The sequence below is a fragment of the Periophthalmus magnuspinnatus genome, chromosome 24 (assembly GCF_009829125.3).
Source record: "Periophthalmus magnuspinnatus isolate fPerMag1 chromosome 24, fPerMag1.2.pri, whole genome shotgun sequence".
NCBI lineage: Eukaryota > Metazoa > Chordata > Actinopteri > Gobiiformes > Gobiidae > Periophthalmus > Periophthalmus magnuspinnatus.
The window spans coordinates 3412258-3433001 of record NC_047149.1 but is presented as its reverse complement, the minus strand read 5'-3'; the positions used below and the strand labels follow the sequence as shown (position 1 = coordinate 3433001).

General features: G+C 42.8%; 1 protein-coding gene across 1 annotated transcript in view; it reads right to left on the bottom strand.

Annotated features, from left to right (window-relative positions):
* Positions 1 to 11302: 11302 nt before the first annotated feature.
* Positions 11303 to 20744, bottom strand: part of LOC129457414 (probable serine/threonine-protein kinase kinX) — a 41356-nt gene continuing 31914 nt past the window's right edge. Inside the window, exons 22-31 of the mRNA XM_055232422.1 lie at positions 20342 to 20677; positions 19680 to 19727; positions 19546 to 19614; positions 18454 to 18504; positions 18270 to 18302; positions 17656 to 17724; positions 16541 to 16576; positions 13933 to 13962; positions 13830 to 13865; positions 11303 to 13683 (exon numbers count right to left, since the gene is read on the bottom strand). Coding sequence (XP_055088397.1) covers positions 13535 to 13683; positions 13830 to 13865; positions 13933 to 13962; positions 16541 to 16576; positions 17656 to 17724; positions 18270 to 18302; positions 18454 to 18504; positions 19546 to 19614; positions 19680 to 19727; positions 20342 to 20677 — 857 coding nt within the window. The 3' untranslated portion in view covers positions 11303 to 13534. The remainder of the gene's footprint in view (positions 13684 to 13829; positions 13866 to 13932; positions 13963 to 16540; positions 16577 to 17655; positions 17725 to 18269; positions 18303 to 18453; positions 18505 to 19545; positions 19615 to 19679; positions 19728 to 20341; positions 20678 to 20744) is intronic.

Below are 20744 nucleotides of genomic sequence, written 5' to 3'. Positions count from 1 at the left end.
CTTCTCCTCAATAACACTCCGCAGGGTTTTCACCTCTTTCACAAGATCCAAGATACTTTTCTGCTGTGTTCTGATTGCGGTAATTTCATCCGCTAAAAAATCCAGAGACGCTTTAATCTGGCCAAGATCATCCATCTCTGCTCCAACTCTTGTAGCCTTTCACTGCCTGGATTGGTTCCTTGTTGTCCTAGCGGCTAGTTTTTTGAGACAAAGGGAAGAATTAAAGATGGGTCTATAGTTGGTTCAAGATAAGTTTTTTCAGAAGCGGTTTAATCACTGTATATATGATGGACTGGGGACATAGCCATTTTCTAATGAGGTATTTATTATATTAAGTCTGGCCCTAACAACTTTCTGTTGTGGGGGGAGCTACAGTATTGAGAGTGTTTTTTAGAGAGAGCATAGATCTGTCAACAAACTGATCATTTATGTTTGGACTAAAGCTGTTTTTAGCAGTGTCACATGACATGTCCCTAAATATTGGCTTTATTATTTCTTTGAATTTTAAAATACATTTTTTCAGATATTGTTCTTTTCATTATAGTTTTATTCTGTGGAGAAGGAAAATCTTTAAGGATAAACTGAAAGGTAATTAGGAAATGTCAGATAATATGGGATGTTGAGGGAGGACATTTAGGTCACTGATCTCTCTCATGTGTTAGAACAGGATCTAGGAAGTGCTTGTGACTGTGGGTTGGTTTATTAACATTCTGGGTAAAACCAGTACCATCTAGTAGGGCACTAAAGGCATTACCAAGACAGTCACTGCTATTGTCACCGTGTATGTTAAAATCTCCAACTATTACAATCCTCTCTCAAACTAACACTAGACTTGATATAAAGTCAGAGAACTCAATCAAAAACTCAGGAGGTTGGTAGATTATTATGAATAAAACAGCCTTTTGGTTTCTCCAGTTTGGACAAGTGATTAACGGTAAAAGGCTTTCCAATGAGCTAAATTTAGTTTAGTTTAGTCTTTATTTAAGGGACCATGTACAGAGACATTAAGCATAAAACAGAGATGTTTTGCACCAGATTATAGCTAAGTAGCTAATTTCCATCTGCAGTCCCTGGTTTACAGAGAAAAAATACAGTAATCACAATAATAATAAAAAACAGATAAGAACTTACAGTTTATATGCACATTCGCATGTCTCAGTCATTCATCCAGTTCAGACACTCTAATGCACACACATTACCATGCTTAAAATACATTACACACTTTACATATTACATTTAAAACACAATAAAAAACTCAGTGCTGGCAAGTGTAGTTGTCTCAAAGCCATTTTTTTAGTTCAGAGGAGAATGTAGTATGGTTTGTGATAGTTCATATTTCAGGTGGGAGGTTGTTCCATTGTTTTATTGCGCTGTAGGAGAAGGCTGTTTGTGCAAAAGCAGTTTTCCGTTTTGGGACGTTACATTGTCCGGTGGTGGAAGCTCGTGTGGTTCTGGAGGAGACGGTGGATTCGCACTGGACGAAGTGTCTGAGCGGTGTAGGGGCAGAATTATTTAGTATTTTGTGGACCAGCCGGAGGGATGCTTGCTTTTGTAAATTGTCCAAGTTCAACAGTTTATATTTCTGTAGGATATGGCAGTGGTGGTGGTGTCGAGGTTTTCTGTCTAATATTTTTAATGCTTGTTTGTGAAGGGATTCTAGGGGTTTTTGCGTTGATTTGTTTGCTTGTGACCAGCAGAGTATACAGTAATGGAACCAGGACATAATCACGGCGTTGAAAAATGTATTTGATGCTTCCAGGGTTAATGAGTTTCTTATACTTTTGAAGGTTTCTATATGATATTTCAGGCTATGGCACATTTGTTTTATATGTTTTTTTAAAGTTCGTGTAGGATCCAGTGTAATGCCAAGGTATTTATACTCAGAGACGAATGTATCAGCACAAGTCAGTATTTTTAGTAAGTTTTGTGATCTGACACCTAGAATGGTGCTCTTATCACATGGCTTATTGTTTTTAGAGCGAGGAACACACACAATCTTTATTTGCTCTGAGTCTATTTGCATCGGGGGTCGTTACCGCGACGGTGGATCATAATTTGGTGGTACCTATTTCTACTCTGCTTTAAAAACCTGAGGTCACCTTCAAAGTCACCCATTCTGGCTCCCGGATAACACCTGACAGTCGCCGCTGGCAGCTCCTCGTCTCTAACTATACAACCTCCAATAACTAACGTGTTCATTTGATCGCTGAGGGGGGCAATCCTATTACAGACGGGGAGCTCAAGTTTTTGTGTTTTTGCTTCTTCCAAACTGTCACAAATCAATCCTGGTCTAGTCCCGTCTGCACAGGATGCTCTGGGGGGGCATTTTCGCTAGCAGTCCTAACACTGACTCGGTCCACAATCCTTACTGCTACCTGGCTACCTGGCTTCAGCACCTCCAATGAGCAGATCCGCGTTTCTAACTCTGTAAACCTGGCCTACTACCAGTACATTACACTTCTGTAATGTAGCTAGTCCATTAAATGGGCGTGTCTTTGAGGCTAGCAGAAAGAAAGGACAATACACACAAAAGTTTAAAAATGTTTTATGATAAATGTTGTATCAGCTAATTGATTATAATTGAATTGCTGCAAATTTTAACTTACCCATGTTGTCTGTCTTAGGTGTTTTGGCCAAATGAGTCCCCAGGGAGCCGAAGCACCTTAAGAAGGTTCCGGGGCAGACAACTGGGTGCTAACAGGGAGGGGTGTCAGATATTTTAGCTTTTTGGTTATCTAATTTGTGTTCACTGTTAAAACAAATAAATTAAATGTAGGGCTCTATTTTAACAAACAACTTAATTGAATAAATAGTTACACAGTTTGATTAGACCTATTTCTTTAACAATATAATTGGATGTGGGACAACTTGCCTGTACAACAGAGTGGGCTCAGCCAATTAGGGAAGTGCTCTATAAAAGGAGCAAACCTCAGTTGACTAAGAGTGGGAGCTGTATGTCACCTAAAGGATTATTAGGAACACCTGTTCAATTTCTCCTTAATGCAATTATCTAATCAACCAATCACATGGCAGTTGCTTCAATGCATTTAGGGGTGTGGTCCTGGTCAAGACAATCTCCTGAACTCCAAACTGAATGTCAGAATGGGAAAGAAAGGTGATTTAAGCAATTCTGAGTGTGGCATGGTTGTTGGTGCCAGACGGGCCGGTCTGAGTACTTCACAATCTGCTCAGTTACTGGGATTTTCACGCACAACCATCTCTAGGGTTTACAAAGAATGGTGTGAAAAGGGAAAAACATCCAGTATGCGGCAGTGCTGTGGGCAAAAATGCCTTGTTGATGCTAGAGGTCAGAGGAGAATGGGCCGAGTGATTCAAGCTGATAGAAGAGCAACGTTGACTGAAATAACCACTCGTTACAACCGAGGAATGCAGCAAAGCATTTGTGAAGCCACAACACGCACAACCTTGAGGCGGATGGGCTACAATAGCAGAAGACCACACCGGGTACCACTCATCTCCACTACAAATAGGAAAAAGAGGCTACAATTTGCATGAGCTCACCAAAATTGGACAGTTGAAGACTGGAAAAATGTTGCCTGGTCTGATGAGTCTCGATTTCTGTTGAGACATTCAAATGGTAGAGTCAGAATTTGGCGTAAACAGAATGAGAACATGGATCCATCATGCCTTGTTACCACTGTGCAGGCTGGTGGTGGTGGTGTAATGGTGTGGGGGATGTTTTCTTGGCACACTTTAGGTCCCTTAGTGCCAATTGGGCATTGTTTAAATGCCACGGGCTACCTGAACATTGTTTCTGACCATGTCCATCCCTTCATGACCACCATGTACCCATCCTCTGATGGCTACTTCCAGCAGGATAATGCACCATGTCATAAAGCTCCAATCATTTCAAATTGGTTTCTTGAACATGACAATGAGTTCACTGTACTACAATGGCCCCCACAGTCACCAGATCTCAACCCGATAGAGAAGGGGTGGCGAACACGCGGCTCTCGAGCCGCATGCGGCTCTCTGCCAATAGGAATGTGGCTCTTTGCCTCTCATCATATTTTCAATATACTATGGCTCTTTGCATCGTTTCATGTTTCACTTATTTTTTTTCTCTCTTAAAACACATTCAAATCCACCAGGGCTTATTAAAACAAACAATAAACAATATATAAAAACTGATTTATCAGCTTTTTTTATGCTGCGTCTGACACGTGACCGCGGGTCATCTGCGCGGGTCACGTCTAATGGCGCGAAAATAAGTAAACATTTCATGCGCGTGCAGACTGTTACCGTCGAGTCAAAATGGCAAAATGCAAAACTAAACAAAAATATGAGGATGAACAGCAGGAAGAATGGGAAGATGTTTACTTTTTTTTTGAACGGAATGGCAAATCACTCTGTTTAATCTGCAATACTACAATATCACATTTCAAGGCTTCAAATCTTCAGCGTCATTTTAGCCTCTCCAGGCTCATATGGACAAGGAATTCCCCAAAGGTTCTGAACTGAACACCTTGAAAAGCCAGGTAAAAAGACAGTCTCAAATGTTTCAGCAATTGAACAAGAATGGAGAAACTGTGACACTTCCATCCTATAAAGTGGCCTGGAAGATTGCCCGTGCTAAAAAACATACAACAAAGGAGAGTTTTTAAAACAGTGTTTTGTGGATGTAATTGAAACCTTGGCTCCAGATAATAAAAAATCCCACTGAGATTATCATCCCATCACTCCAACAAGGTAAGAAAATCTGTGATGTGGTTTGGAAATAACACCTGACTTATGCTTCTGTTAATATTTTAATAAGATAAGATAAGATAAGCCTTTATTAGTCCCACAGTGGGGAAATTCCAGTATTGCACCGCACAGTTAAAGAAATAAAATGGTACATGCAATAAAACAAAAATAATAGATAAACAGCTTAGAATAATAAAAAAATAGACCTAAAAAATAAACTAAAAATATTCCATCAGTTTACATTATACAGGCCCTACATGTGTTTCTGAAGTGTGTTCAGTAGTTGTGTGTGTCAGAGAGAGACAGAGATGAAGATAAAGAGAAAATGTGTGTGTGTGTTTGATAGAGCGAGGGAAAGAGAGAGAGGAAGAGATGCGTGTGTGTGTATGTGTTTATGTGTGTATGTGGGGGGTATCTGACCTCTGGGTAGGTGCTGTGTTAACTCTGGATAAGGTGCATTTGATGTGTGTGTTGAGGGTGGACACTTATCTTGAAATTAACAGAAGTACAATGCTTGCTGTTGTTTTGTAAGGAGAGGAGTGTTTTATGGGAAGTAATGTGTGTGTGTGTGTGTGTCTGTCTGTCTGTCTTGGCAGGTCAAAATTTTGGCTCTTTGTACCTAACTTGTTTGCCACCCCTGCGATAGAGCATCTTTGGGATGTGGTGGAACGGGAGCTTGGTGCCATGGATGTGCATCCCACAAATCTCCATCAACTGCAAGATGCTCCTATCAATATGGGCCAACATTTCTAAAGAATGAATCAGCACCTTGTTGAATCAATGCCACGTAGAATTAAGGCAGTTCTGAAGGCGAAAGGGGGTCAAACACCGTATTAGCATGGTGTTACTAATAATCCTTCAGGTGAGTGTATAGTAGTGATGGCGAAACGGAAACCTCATGAAACATTGAACCACTTTGAGACAAATGCACTGAAATGACACACTGCTTCGAATCATTTCACACAGTCAGAAGAGTGATATCTGCCGGAGTTGTCTGTGTAATGCATTTGTTTGGATGTGATGTAAAGTTTTTGTGACCCTCGCTTACCCCCTTCCTCTCACCCCCACTCCCCTTTTCTGTGACTTTTATCTGGATGAATTTTATCACTTCCATTTTATTTTTATTCTCTTATAACATATTCTTCAGTTTATTATGAAAGTGTTTTACATTATTTTGTGTCAGCTTGTGTTTAAATTAAGTTGCTTTTCCCACTTTGGCGCAGCTCGCATTTTTAAATGTGCTATACCAATAATATGGCTACTTTCTAATAAAAAATGTACTTCTCAAACTGGTGTCTTTGTGTCCTGTACTTATATGTATTAGTTGTATTGTGACTTGGCCAACTAAAGAGTTTGCAGCTACAGAGACATTTTAAACTGGAAAAATTGGAGAATAAAATGATGTGGTTAAGCAACTGGGATAGTGATTGTGCAACTGTAGTTTTTCTGAAATTGGAACATTTTTGGAAAAGGTGTTGGGGGTGTGAGTGGGGAAATGTGAGATAAGGTATTTGTAAAGTTTTAGAGATTTTTATTCAAGAAAAGAATCATTTCAACTGTGTTTGGTTTTAATCTGCTCCTCTTCTGGTTCACTACCTCTCCAGCTTTGTAGAAGACCCGCTTACATGGCACTAATGTTGCCGGCATGTGCAAATACTCTTTAAAGGTGAGGACAAATGGTTAGTTTTCCTGACCAATAATTGAGGGGGTCTTCTCCTCTGGAAAGGTAGGTTTCTGATAAGTAGCGCTGAACTTCAACAGTGGCATCAGCTGTGGCACTGTTAGATCCTTGGGTTGCACCTAAAACAGAGAAAAAGAGACCAAATTAACCAATGCTAATTATTTAAAATGCTAAAAACAAACAAAAAAAGCTAATACAAACCAACACGACTGTCCAGAAGGTCCCACAGACTGTCACTTTCCTCTGCTTCTGCAAGTTCAGGTGTTTCTCCTGATCCTGACTGTTTAAGTGAATATCACACAATTCTTTGCATTTTGTTCAACATAACAATGTAAAACACAAACAATGAAAATATAATACCTGTGAAATTGATGGTGTTGCTCTCTCAGTCCTCATAAGGCACTGGCACTTTCAGATGTTATTTTGGCAACAGCATCTTGTTTGACTCCCAAAAGCCAAAGTTTTAAATCTTGGGTCCAGCACAGTAGCCTTGGCCAAAACACGTACATTTTCAACATTGCATCTTGTGCTGACAAAGTGTTGCAGGTGTTGTGTCAATGTAATTGCAGTTGGGCTTTTCAGAGTGGCGGACTTGGCCGAAAGTTTGTGCTGAACTATTGGTATAACTTTTGAGGCCGACACAGTTTTCTCTGCTGCAAGCTCATTAGAAGCAAGATTAACAGGTCCAAGAACTTCTAAGCATTCATTCATGATCTTATAATCACTGCAAGAGAGGGGAGATAAATCAGTCTGAAGAGAAGTGAGTGCTGCTTCAACTGGCTCACGCTGTTCATACAGTCGTTGTAGCATTAAAAACATTTAATTCCACCTTGTTTCAACTTCTTGAATTAATTTGTGTGGTGGCTTGTTTAGCTGTGTCTGGAGTTGTCTAAGTTTTTCTTTTGGTTTGACACATGTTTTGAAGAAAGTCACAGTTTTCTGACTGAGTCGTACATCTGCCAGTGCTGGCGTTTGCTCTAGTGCCCTTTTCACTGCTAAATTGAAACTGTGGGCAAAACATGGCATATTTCTGACCCCAAGGAGCTTGGCACACGACAGCATATTAGAAGCATTGTCTGTTATAAGACAATGAACCTTGTGTCTTAAACCCCATGTGTCCAGCTGTTATGCCAGTGCATCTTTTAAGTTTTCTGCAGTGTGAGCTTGACCAAAGTGGCCCACAGCAAGCAGCACACTTGACAGCTTCATGCTCTCATCCACATAGTGGCAGGTGACCCCAAGATAGGCATCCATGTTAATAGAGGTCCACATGTCTGCAGTGATACTGACAGATTGTGCCTTCTCAAGGTCCTTTATGGTCTGCACTTTGGCCTCTTTATATTTCTTTTCAATCATTGCCCTTACAGCCTGACGAGTGGGCAGGACATAGCATGGGTCAAGTTTTTTGTCAAAGGCCCTGAAGCCTTTATTCTCCACCATTTTGAAAGGTTGAACATCTGTGACGACCATTTCAATGAGTGACTCGTCCAACTCAGAGTGGCGACCTTAAAAATAATAATATGGAAATGAATTGGACATTAAAATGATGTAACATTTTGTCTGTTTGTATACTGAAGCATGTTATTACCCACATAAATGAAAAGGCTTACCTTGCTGGTTTGTTGCACCACCATGCTGTATGTCAGCTCTTGAGCACAAATCAAACACTTGACTTTATTCAGGCTTATTAAGTCAAAGTGCTCCCATGAATATGACCGTGCTCTTTTTGGTGGCAATAGCTGTCCCTCCATATCTCTTCCTTACTGTCTCACTCGCACTCTCCTTCAACCACTCAAACTCACTCTCAAGACTTACCTACCACTTACCTATATCACTTACCTAAAACTATGACTCTGTGTATTATATAGGCCTAGATGTATGTTATTGTGAATCTGTGTATGTGGTGGAGTGTATCTTGTAAGTGTTATGTAATATGTCACCAAGTGTATATAAATGGATCTGTACTAGGTGTACTCTATTCTTACCTGTTGTATCTTATCTGTTTTAATATAAACTTTCCCTTATTGAATAACTAGTATAGTGTTAGAAATGCTGTCAACAAAATCTCCTCTCAAAACCCACAATTCTTGGGGGGATTCAGACTCTTTTAAAGCTCTGACACAATTAAAAGCCACCCCCATCAGAATTCCCGCAAAGCAACTTGAAACAGTAGCTCAACACGCATCTCTGACACCTCTGACGTAACGAGGCCTCGGTTTGACTGGTCACGTGATTTTTGGCGTGGTGAAGCGCGTATCGAAACAATGTTCGGCAACACTTCTGGTTCATAGGGTTGGTACAGTGTCGAGCTGAGAGGCTCGAGCATAACATCTCTAATGTATAGCAGGTACTGCCATGCTGATTCTTTTAAAATTTCCCTTGTTTTTGCTTGTTAAGGGAGCAGGACTCCACATATGACAACTTGAGCAGTACAGAGGAGAAAGGTCCATCCATGATGCTAGTGGCTAGGCTAGCTCAGGCTGAAGCTAATGAAAAGGGGCTTTTAATCCACAAAATACTTAGCAGTTGGGAGCTGGATAGGGCTCCGGGGCTTTAAGTAACTAAATACCAATTGTATGTAAAACAGTTAGAAAGGTATTTGATTCATTCATGGATTAACAATAACAGAAAACACAGATAGCAGCAGGTAGCAACACTAATCGTAGACAGGATACACTCACCGGGAAGTGATGTCAGCTCTCCCTAACAGCATGACTGTCCGGAACCAGACCTGCTAACATAGAATTAGGAGGCCAGTGTCTTATGCATTAGATTTCTGGGCATATGCACACCTAGTAGACAAAATCAGTCTTAAAATGTCTAATCATCAATCTGTTTTAAGAAATCATCCACTTTTTTCCTTTGCTTTCTATACTAAACCTCTCCATTCCAAAATGTGATGAGCCCAATTTTGCAGAGGACTCTTTTTACACTTCAACCTCTGGGTTGCGTGCATGCTTCCATTTTACTCTGCTGAAAGATACTCCAAATGGGACTCGAACCCACTGGAGTGCAGACAACAGGCTTTGACATATTTACACTAGGGTCGATTTCTTTCTATAATTAAGAACTCCTGTCCAACATCTGAAGAGCCAAACATTAGTAGAGGTGGATTTTGATCCATCAACCTCTGGGTTATGAGCCCAGCAAGCATCTGCTGTGCCAGTGGAATGATCAAACACCCTTTTTCAGATGTTCTATTATTTGACCTAGCAAAAGAAATGACAATAAGTGATGTTAAAAAGACCAGTCAACTTAAAACAGAAAAGGTGCTGAGGCTTGGGCCATAGGCATTTATCTTGGCTTCATGTGAGAGTAAGGTCTATGCTGTAAAAATATGTTGCAAGTACATTTCTGGGCATACGCACACCTAGCAGACTTAAAAGCGTAATCTTAAATCTGTTTTAAGAAATCATCCACTATATGCAGTTTTACTACATGCAGATTGCTGGTCTGTTGTAAAGTCTTCAGGCAGGACTCAAACCCACAATTCCTGTGTTAGGATTACATGTCAGCACACTTCCACTGTACTTCCACTTTACTAGACTTCTAAAGGACACTCCAGATGAGACTCAAATCCACTGGCACAGAGACAAAAGGCTTTCACATCTTAACACAAAGGTCTAATAAAACCATTTGAATGTAATGTTAAATGGTCAAGGTCCACAGTGAATTTAGATATGGAATATAATTTTGTCTTTCAAATTGGTTTTCCTTTCTATAATAAAAGCCAACAGTCCAAGAACTGAAGAGTTAACTTTAGCAAAGCATGGTTTCGATCCATCGACCTCTGGGTTATGGGCGCAGCACGCTTCCGCTGCGTGGGTCTCAAACCTACTAACAGAAGTGAAGTGTATATGCAATTTTACTACATGCAGATTGCTGGTCTGTTATAAAAGCTTCAGGGAACTCGAGCCCACAAACCCTGTGTTAGAATTACATACCAGCACACTTCAGTTGCACTTCCACTTTACCAGACATATTTACATACACTTTGACATATTTACACCAAGGTCTGATAAAATAACAGGATTGCAATGTTAAACGGTCAAGTTCCTTTCTATAATAATTACCTCTTGGGCAACATCTGAAGAGCCAAAATCAGCAGAGGATGGCTTCAATCCATCGAACTGTAGGTTATGAGCCCAACATGCTTCCCCTCCATCACTCTGCTGAATCTGTAGAGGCTTGGGACTCAAACCTGCTGGCATACAATTAGGCGGCCAGTGTCTTGTGCATTAAATTTCTGGGCATAGTAAGGCTAGTAGGCTAGTAGACAAAATTAGCCTTAAAATGTGTAATTGTAGATCTGTTTGAAGAAATCATCCACACAGATTGACAGATTACTACATGCAGATTGCTGGTGTGTTATAAAATATTCTCTAAAATGATTAAAATGTGTTTGTCTTTAAATAGAGAATCTCCCTCAGCTCCGCCCCCTACACCCTCTGACATCATCACATCACTTCCTGCTCCCGCCCACTTCCTGCTTCCTGTGAGACCATGGAGGAGGACTTCAGGAGGACTTAACGATCTCATCGTGGTCTTTTTATTTGTTTCTCAATAAACCCTCTAAAATATTGAGTTGTATTTAATCTAACATTAAAAGGAGACATGCTTTTGTTTGACAGTTCTCTTTTTTGACACCAGGACCAATCCAGGACTAATCCAAGACTACACCACCCAAGCCGCTTCTTCAGTTTGTGAACTGAAAGCAGCGAAACGTCTTCAGTCTTACAAAGATTTGTCCAGTTAACAGATTTTAACTTCATCTTTTGCTATGGATCAGACCTGGACGACTGACAGTTTACACAGACATGTCTAAACCTGGACTAAATCAGGTCTAAACCAGGTCTATATCGTTTTTTCTGCTGACTGAACATCACAGATAGTGTAAAAATGAAACTTGTAGAATTCTGTTTTGTCAGATTTTATTTTGTGATTGAAACGTTCACTTTGATTCCAAACTTTTTCACGGCAAAACAAACAAGTGACTGTACCACAGACTACCATATAATGTACCACAGACTGTACTGTATGACCGACTGAACCACAGAGTGTACTGTACCACAGACTATACAGTCTGCATACGGTCTGACTAGTGTGTAGACTGTACATCCTCTGTACACAGTCTGACTGTAGGGTGTGGTACAGTCTGTTACAGTTTGTATACAGACTATAGCCTGACTGTAGTGTGTGTAGTGTGTGATACAGTCTGTATACAGACGATAGTCTGACTGTAGAGTGTGGTACAATCTGGCAGTCTGTAAACAGACTATACAAGAGCACAGTCGGTGGTTTGTACATGCAGAAATATGACACATTTTACACAAAAAAAAAAAAAAAAAAAAACATTTACAAAGAACTCTCTAAAATCTCAAACTGAAGTGATTTTTACAAACTTAAAAAGTGATTTCAGATTTAAATAATAAAAATCTGAGTTTCTTATGTCCCTAACATGTTTGGGCTGTAGTACTTTACCTTAGTTAGAGCTGTCACTGCTGTGTCTGTTCTGCTGTTGTCTATGCGCGCTCAGTTTGAGAGATTTATCAGAGTGACCACTGCACCGTGTGATGTGTCTGGAGTCTCATGTCCGAGCCAAGGTAAACTCCCCTTGTGTCTGCCTTTCTTATTTGTGATCCTCTCTTCCTGCTGTTTTGGCCCTATCGCATGATCCTAGGATCAGTCATTTTCTGTCTCAGATCTGGTTTGCCATGTTGTTGTCTTTTTCTTTCTGTTCCTTGTTAAATGTTTTGTTTCTGTTTATATCTCTTGGATGGCTTTTCACTTGTTGTCTGGTTGGACTTGTCTTTGGGCTATACCAGGAGTGGTCTGAGTTTGGTGTGGTTTTATTATTGTGTTGACGTTGTGCTTTAATAGAGCTCTTTCTGTCTGTTCTGTGACCCCTGTATGATCAGAGACGCAACAGTGACACCTCTGACCAAGGTGGGGTACTACAGCCCAAACATGTCAGGGACATAAGAAAGTGACCTTTTTACAGTGTTTATCTCAGACAAAAACACAGAAGAGTCATGTGTCCCTCACACCCAGAGCAGGTCTATTCAGTAACATTTAAAGGCCCATATTACACTGTTTTCTGATCTCTGTTATAATGATGTTTCCTCATCACAAGGTTCTTCTCTCAAAGAAGAAAACACTGTTCCAACTTGTGATATCATGTGGGAAAACAGGAAGTGCTCCACTGTGTTTTTAAACTCCATACACATTCATTAGAATCATTTGGATAATTTCAGCCCTGGAATTGCCAATTTCTACTGAACTAAAGGTAAAAGGAGCTGTTAACTTTGAAATAAACACTTCATGACATCACAAGGTGGAACAGAGCATTGGAGATGTAGACAGACTAATAATAAAGGGTAATTCAAATGTGTGTGAATGAAACAAAACATAACTCCAGTACATTCTTGAGGAGGGAACAACATCATGACATGGCTTAAAGCTCACAGAGTCCATTCTGTGAAATACAGGAGCTTTAAACATAAGTTCAGCAAATGAACCGAAGCATTGGTTTGGTTACAGGAGCAGCACAAGTACAATTACTGTAGTACAGGGAAAGTACTACAGGGACAGTACTGTGCCTACTTCCTCAAACTACAGTACATAATGTACATGTTCAAGTTCAGTCAGTTCCTCCTAAAGAAGGATTCAGAATAAAACATTCACTCACCCTCTGACCAATCAGAGCACAGGGCCCCTTCCCTCTGACCAATCACAGTCTGTAGACATAAATAGGCCCCGCCTCCTTATTGCACAATGAAATAAACAAATATAAACATATGTAATACTCTTCACCATCAGCAGGTGGCACTCTGAACTCAGAGTAAGACTCACAGATTGTCTCTGGTTCAGATGCTCCTGCTGCTCAGTCTGACCTTTGACCTCTAACGTTTCATTGAGGATCTCTGTGCAGACAGATGGTGTGTGCGCCGCTCTGTCTGCTCCTGTCGCTCCTCTGTCTGCTCCTCTCTGTCTGCTGCTGTCGTAGATTGTCTCTTGTTGTAGATTGTCTCTTGTTGTAGATTGTCTCTTGTCGTAGATTGTCTCTTGTCGTAGATTGTCTCTTGTCGTAGATTGTCTCTTGTCGTAGATTGTCTCTTGTCGTAGATTGTCTCTTGTTGTAGTTTCCTATCGTCTCCTGGATGCCCTTTCCCGCTGCTGCTCCATGGCTGCCCTGAATGCCGGTGACATCATCACGGGCATGGCCGGGGTGAACGGTCGTGGAGAGAAGTTCCCACTTTTTCCAGGAACGTAAACGCACTGAAAATATTTCTGACCTAAAACGAAAGGTCAAAGGTCACCCTCTGCTCATCCTGCCAACCTCCTCTGTATCATCCTCTTTTTTACTCCTCTGACCCTCCCCTCTTCTGACCCTCTGCTCCTCCCCACTGCTCCTCCTCTCCTTCTCTCCTCTTTCTCTCACCTGTTTTCTTCTTCTCTGTGGCATCACTCTTTGTTCCTTTAAACAGAAATTTTAAAAAATTTCAGATTTTTTTTTTTTAATGATTGTTTTTAGTTTGACTTACCAACAGGAGGAGGCCGCTTCTCCTCTTTATCTGTCCAAACAAAAAACAAAATCACAACTTTGAAATTACAAATCAAATGCATAGTATTCAAACTAGTTCAAAATGCAGAAGCCAGATTCTTAACGGGAACTAAGAGAATAGAGCACGTCACCCCAGTGCTGGAGTCACGTCACGGGATTCTGTCGAGTTTAGAAATGAATTTAAAGTTCTGCTCCTGACCATAGACTGCATACGTGTGTGTGTATATATATAGACTATATACAGTGTGACATATAAAGCCATAACGGGCTTGGCCCCATCGTATCTGCCAGATGTTTTAGGAGCATATCATCCAAACAGAGCACTCCACTCTCAAAATGCTGGACTGGTGCTTCTAGAGAGTCTAAAAGCACAGTAGGAGGGAGAGCAGTCTCTACATTTAAGACCAGGCTTAAAACGTTCATCTCTGAATGAACTTATGGCCCATTAGGAGCAGAAATAGTGTTAGTTAAGCTGCCTTAGGAGCAGCTTTGCTGGGGAAAGTATGGTAACCTGAGACTATCCTCTGTTTCCTCTACTTTCCCTGTCAACAACATTCACTATTCAGTTCACCTGGAAGCCTCCCTCTGACCCTTAGGTGAGTGGCTCTGGCTCTACAGACTTGAACTCTATCTGCAAATGGATGGACAATAGTCCTGGACACATCTGCAACCTGCTCATTTAGTCCTGGTTTAGTCCTGGTTTAGTCCTGGTTTAGTCCTGGTTTAGTCCTGGTTTAGTCCTGGTTTAGTCCATGGGAGTGGGTTTAGTCCTGGTTCAGTCCTGGTTTAGTCCTGGTTCAGTCCTGGTTTAGTCCTGGTTTAGTCCTGGTTTAGTCCTGGTTTAGTCCTGGTTTAGTCCTGATTTAGTTCTGCTTTAGTCCTGGTTTAGTTCTGCTTTAGTCCTGGTTTAGTCCTGGTTTAGTTCTGCTTTAGTCCTGGTTTAGTTCTGGTTTAGTCCTGGTTTAGTTCTGGTTTAGTCCTGGTTTAGTCCTGGTTTAGTCCTGGTTTAGTTCTGGTTCAGTTCTGGTGCAGTCCTGGTTTAGTCCTGGTTCAGTCCTGGTTTAGTTCTGGTTCAGTCCTGGTTTAGTCCTGGTGCAGTCCTGGTTTAGTCCTGGTTCAGTCCTGCTTTAGTCCTGGCTTAGTCCTGGTTTAGTCCTGGTTTAGTCCTGCTTTAGTTCTGGTTTAGTCCTGGCTTAGTTCTGGTTCAGTCCTGGTTTAGTTCTGCTTCAGTCCTGGTTTAGTTCTGCTTCAGTCCTGGTTTAGTCCTGGTTTAGTCCTGGTTTAGTCGTGGTTCAGTCCTGGTTTAGTCCTGGTTTAGTTCTGGTTCAGTCCTGGTTCAGTCCTGGTTTAGTCCTGGTTTAGTTCTGATTTAGTCCTGGTTTAGTCCTGGTTTAGTCCTGGTTTAGTCCTGGTTTAGTCCTGGTTTAGTCCAGGTTTAGTCCTGCTTTAGTTCTGGTTTAGTCCTGGCTTAGTTCTGGTTCAGTCCTGGTTTAGTTCTGCTTTAGTCCTGGTTTAGTTCTGCTTCAGTCCTGGTTTAGTCCTGGTTTAGTCCTGGTTTAGTCCTGGTTCAGTCCTGGTTCAGTCCTGGTTTAGTCCTGGTTTAGTCCTGGTTTAGTTCTGGTTCAGTCCTGGTTTAGTCCTGGTGCAGTCCTGGTTTAGTCCTGGTTCAGTCCTGGTTTAGTCCTGGTTCAGTCCTGGTTCAGTCCTGGTTTAGTCCTGGTTCAGTCCTGGTTCAGTCCTGGTTCAGTCCTGCTTTAGTCCTGGCTTAGTCCTGGTTTAGTCCTGGTTTAGTCCTGCTTTAGTTCTGGTTTAGTCCTGGCTTAGTTCTGGTTCAGTCCTGGTTTAGTTCTGCTTTAGTCCTGGTTTAGTTCTGCTTCAATCCTGGTTTAGTCCTGGTTTAGTCCTGGTTCAGTCCTGGTTCAGTCCTGGTTTAGTCCTGGTTTAGTCCTGGTTTAGTTCTGGTTCAGTCCTGGTTTAGTCCTGGTGCAGTCCTGGTTTAGTCCTGGTTCAGTCCTGGTTTAGTCCTGGTTCAGTCCTGGTTCAGTCCTGGTTTAGTCCTGGTTCAGTCCTGGTTCAGTCCTGGTTCAGTCCTGCTTTAGTCCTGGCTTAGTCCTGGTTTAGTCCTGGTTTAGTCCTGCTTTAGTTCTGGTTTAGTCCTGGCTTAGTTCTGGTTCAGTCCTGGTTTAGTTCTGCTTTAGTCCTGGTTTAGTCCTGGTTTAGTCCTGGTTCAGTCCTGGTTCAGTCCTGGTTTAGTCCTGGTTCAGTCCTGGTTTAGTTCTGATTTAGTCCTGGTTTAGTCCTGGTTTAGTCCTGGTTCAGTCCTGGTTTAGTCCTGGTTTAGTCCATGGGAGAGGATCGCTTCTTCAGTGTGGTTCTCCTCGAGGTTTTTCTTTTTCTCACTGTTTTTTGTTTTGTTTTTTTTCTGAGAAGGAGGGCCTAAGGATTTGTTTGTTTGTTTCATTGATGATTTTCTAACTTTCTGTTTGTTAAATCAATTCTCATGTTCAGCCCTGAGAGGCAACTGCTGTTGTGATTTTCAGCTTTACAAAAATAAGTTGAATTGAATGTATGATCTCATGTGATCTGACCTGTGTCACGTTTCACAGACTTCATTTCATCTTTAGCTGAAAACAAAAACAAAACACATTTTTCAAACTAATTCTCCAGAAATTCAAAATCTTCCTCATTTCGTGTCTTTTTCAGATAATTTTCTTGAGTTTGTGTTGAAGAGTTTAAACTGTTTCTGATGCCTGTGTGTAGCAAAAGTCAAATTTAAAATCTGTCAACTGGACAAATCTTTGTAGAAGTGAAGACGGTTCACTGCTCATCCAAGCAGCTTCTTCAGTTCTGGTCAGATTGTCCCTGAGACATAATCTCTCTCCCAAGTATAACACCATCCTCAGATCCAGAACAATGAGAACAATAGCAGGGTCGTTATAGGCTGAATAAGGTAGTTTCAGATGAAACTGGAGACAATAGCTGTTTACAGTTTCAGTGTAGTTAGCCCCTCCCCTCAGATAGATTTAAAGGCAGTGGCCACCAGCATCTGACCAGAACTGAAGAAGCGGCTTGGATGAGCAGCGAAGCGTTTTCACTCCTACAAGATTTGTCCAGTTGACAGATTTAACTTCATTTTTTGCTATGGATCAGACCTGGACGACTGAGGGATTACACAGACGCCTGTGTTTGTTAATATTTGATGTCTGTGTCTCGTCCCTCTCCTCCTCTTTTATACTTATATATAAGTATACAGAATATATGTATATATATATTCTGTATATTTGCACATTATATTCTGTGTTGTTTATATCTATATCGATACGTCTATAGAATGTGATGATGTCATCTGAAAAACAGATGACATCTCTGTACACTCTGTGTACTCTGTGCACTCTGTGTATTCTGTACACTCTGTGTACTCTGTACACTCTGTGTACTCTGTGCACTCTGTGTATTCTGTACACTCTGTGTACTCTGTGCACTCTGTGTACTCTGTGCACTCTGTGTATTCTGTGCACTCTGTGTACTCTGTGCACTCTGTGTATTCTGTACACTCTGTGCACTTTGTGCACTTTCTATACTCTTTGCACTCTGTCTACTCTGTGTCCTCTGTATACTCTGTGCAATCCAAGCACTCTGTATACTCTGCACTCTGTATACTCTGTATACAGTGTATACTCTGTGTACTCTGTGTGTATCTGACCTCGGCGGCGCTCCGTGCTGTTGCTCCTCCTCTCACTGTCTCGGGGTCTCAGTCTGATTGGCTCCAGAGCTGAAAATCACATTCATGAAAATTAAAGATTTATGATCAAATAAAAGTTTGATTTTAAACCAGTGAAGGAGGAGGGGAAAGGGGCAGAGGAGGAGAGGAGAAGAGCAGAGGAGGAGAGGAGAAGAGCAGAGGAGGAGGGGAAAGGGGCAGAGGAGGAGAGGAGAAGAGCAGAGGAGGAGAGGAGAAGAGCAGAGGAGGAGGGGAAGGGCAGAGGAGGAGAGGAGAAGAGCAGAGGAGGAGGGGCAGAGGAGGGGCAGAGGAGGGGCAGAGGAGGGGAGGAGAAGAGCAGAGGAGGAGGGGAGAGGAGCAGAGGAGGAGATGGAAAGATGTGGAGGCGGGGCAGAGGAGGAGGGTGCAGAGGAGGGGAGGATAACGGCAGAGGAGGAGGCGAGAGGGCCAGAGGAGGGGGAAAGATGAGGAGGGGACAGAGGAGGAAAGGGGCAGAGGAGGGGGCACAGGTAGAGGATGCAGAGGATGGGGGGCAGAGGTGGAGGATGCAGAGGAGGAGGGGCAGGGGAGGAGGGTCTAATATCTGAAAGACTCACGTCTTCTGGCAGCTCCTCTAGATTTACTCATCACTGAAAAAGATTGAAAATAAAACAAATTTGACACAAACTTGTTTTTCTGATGAACAGTTTTTTTTCTCAGATTCTTTTATTTTTTTATCTGAGAAAAAATAATAAAACTTATATATATTTGTTATAAATGTACTAATCTGACATTTTAAACCTTTCTCCGCTGCAGATCTCTTCTTTTTCTTCTGTTTCTCAGCTGCAGAATCTTTCAAAAATAAAAACACAAAATAAAACCACAGGGTTAACCACTCTGCCACACTGATAACCACTCTGCCACACACACGGCTAACCACTCTGCCACACACATGACTAACTACTCTGCCACACACATGGCTAACCACTCTGCCACACACAGGGATAACCACTCTGCCACAGAGATAACCACTCTGCCACAGGGATAACCACTCTGCCACAGGGATAACCACTCTGCCACACACAGGGTTAACCACTCTGCCAGAGAGTTAACCACTCTGCTACACACGCAGCTAACCACTCTGCCACACACAGGGATAACCACTCTGCCAAAGGGATAACCACTCTGCCACACACAGGGATAACCACTCTGCCACAGGGATAACCACTCTGCCACACACAGGGTTAACCACTCTGCCAGAGGGTTAACCACTCTGCTACACACGCAGCTAACCACTCTGCCACACACAGGGATAACTACTCTGCCACATACAGGATAACCACTCTGCCACACACAGGGATGACCACTCTACCACAGAGATAACCACTCTGCCACAGGGATAACTACTCTGCCACACACAGGATAACCACTCTGCCACACACAGGATAACCACTCTGCCACACACAGGGATAACAACTCTGCCACACACACAGGAATGACCACTCTGCCACAGGGATAACCACTCTGCCACAGGAATGACCACTCTACCACACACAGCTAACCACTCTGACACACACAGGGATAACCACTCTGCCACAGGGTTAACTACTCTGCCAAACACAGGATAACCACTCTGCCAAACACGGGGATAACCACTCTGCCACAGACAGGATAACCACTCTGCCACAGAGTTAACTACTCTGCCAAACACAGGATAACCACTCTGCCGAACACGGGGATAACCACTCTGCCACAGGGATAACTACTCTGCCACACACACGGCTAACCACTCTGCCACACACAGGATAACCACTCTGCCACACACAGGGATAACCACTCTGCCAAACATGGGGATAACCACTCTGCCACAGGGATAACTACTCTGCCACACACAGGATAACCACTCTGCCACAGGGATAACCACTCTGCTGCTGATCGTACTTTTCTCTGGTTTCTTCTTTTCTGTAAAAGTCTTTTTTTAGATTTGAATGTTTGTATTCGAAACTTTTCTGAGCTCAAAATCAGACCTTTGGGTTTGGGAGTCTCCTCTTCCTCTTTTTCCTCTTCTTTATCGTCTTTTGAAAACAAAAATTAGATTACAAATTACATAATAATGAATAATGAAAGGTGGACGGGGGACAGGTGCACAGGGGACAGGTACACAGGGGGACAGATGCACGGGAGACAGGTGCACAGGGGACAGATGCACAGGGGACAGGTGCACGGAAGACAGGTGCACAGGGGACAGATGCACAGGGGACAGGTGCACAGGGGACAGATGCACAGGGGACAGGTACACAGGGGGACAGATGCACAGGGGACAGGTGCACGGAAGACAGGTGCACAGGGGATAGGTGCACGGGGGACAGGTACATGGGAGACAGGTGCACAGGAGACAGGTGCATGGGGGACAGGTGCACGGGGGACAGGTGCACAGGGGGACAGGGCAGTTGGATGTGAAGTCCAGGATACGACGCTTCGAATGTTCGTTACACAGTCTATATAAAGCAGTGGACTGAATGTGACGTGACATTTGGCGGGGTGCGGGAGGGAGCCAGAGTCAATGGAGCTGAATCGCGGCCAGTCGCTCACGTCCAGTTTGGAATGTGGCGGCTAGTGTGTTAGCTATGACCAGAGACATTTTTAGCCTGTGCTCAGTACAACATCAGAATTTTCAGATGAGACTCACCTTGGACCAGAGTTTGGTCTGCAGGCTCCTCTTCAGGTTCCCCTGCCTGAGCCTCTTCTGTAGGGAGCACTGTCTGTCCCTCGGCCTCTCCTGCTTCTCCTGTAGGGGGCGCACGCGCTGGAGGTGCAGGAGCAGCCTGTTCTCCTGTAGCTGTCTGTGCTGTGACTGGAGCAGGAGGATGTAGAGGAGCCTGCTCTCCTGACGGGGGTGCAGTCAAAGGCTGTTCTTCAGTCTGTCCTGCGGGGGGCGCATTGGGCGCTGGAGCATAGGGCTGGTAGAGGGGTGGGGGGTAGAGAGGGGGGAAGGGGTGTGCCGTGAGGATGGGAGCCGAGGGAGCTGAGGGAGAACAGGAGAGAGGAGGGTTAAACCAGCCCGATTGTGCTTGTGTCTCTATAGTAATCTG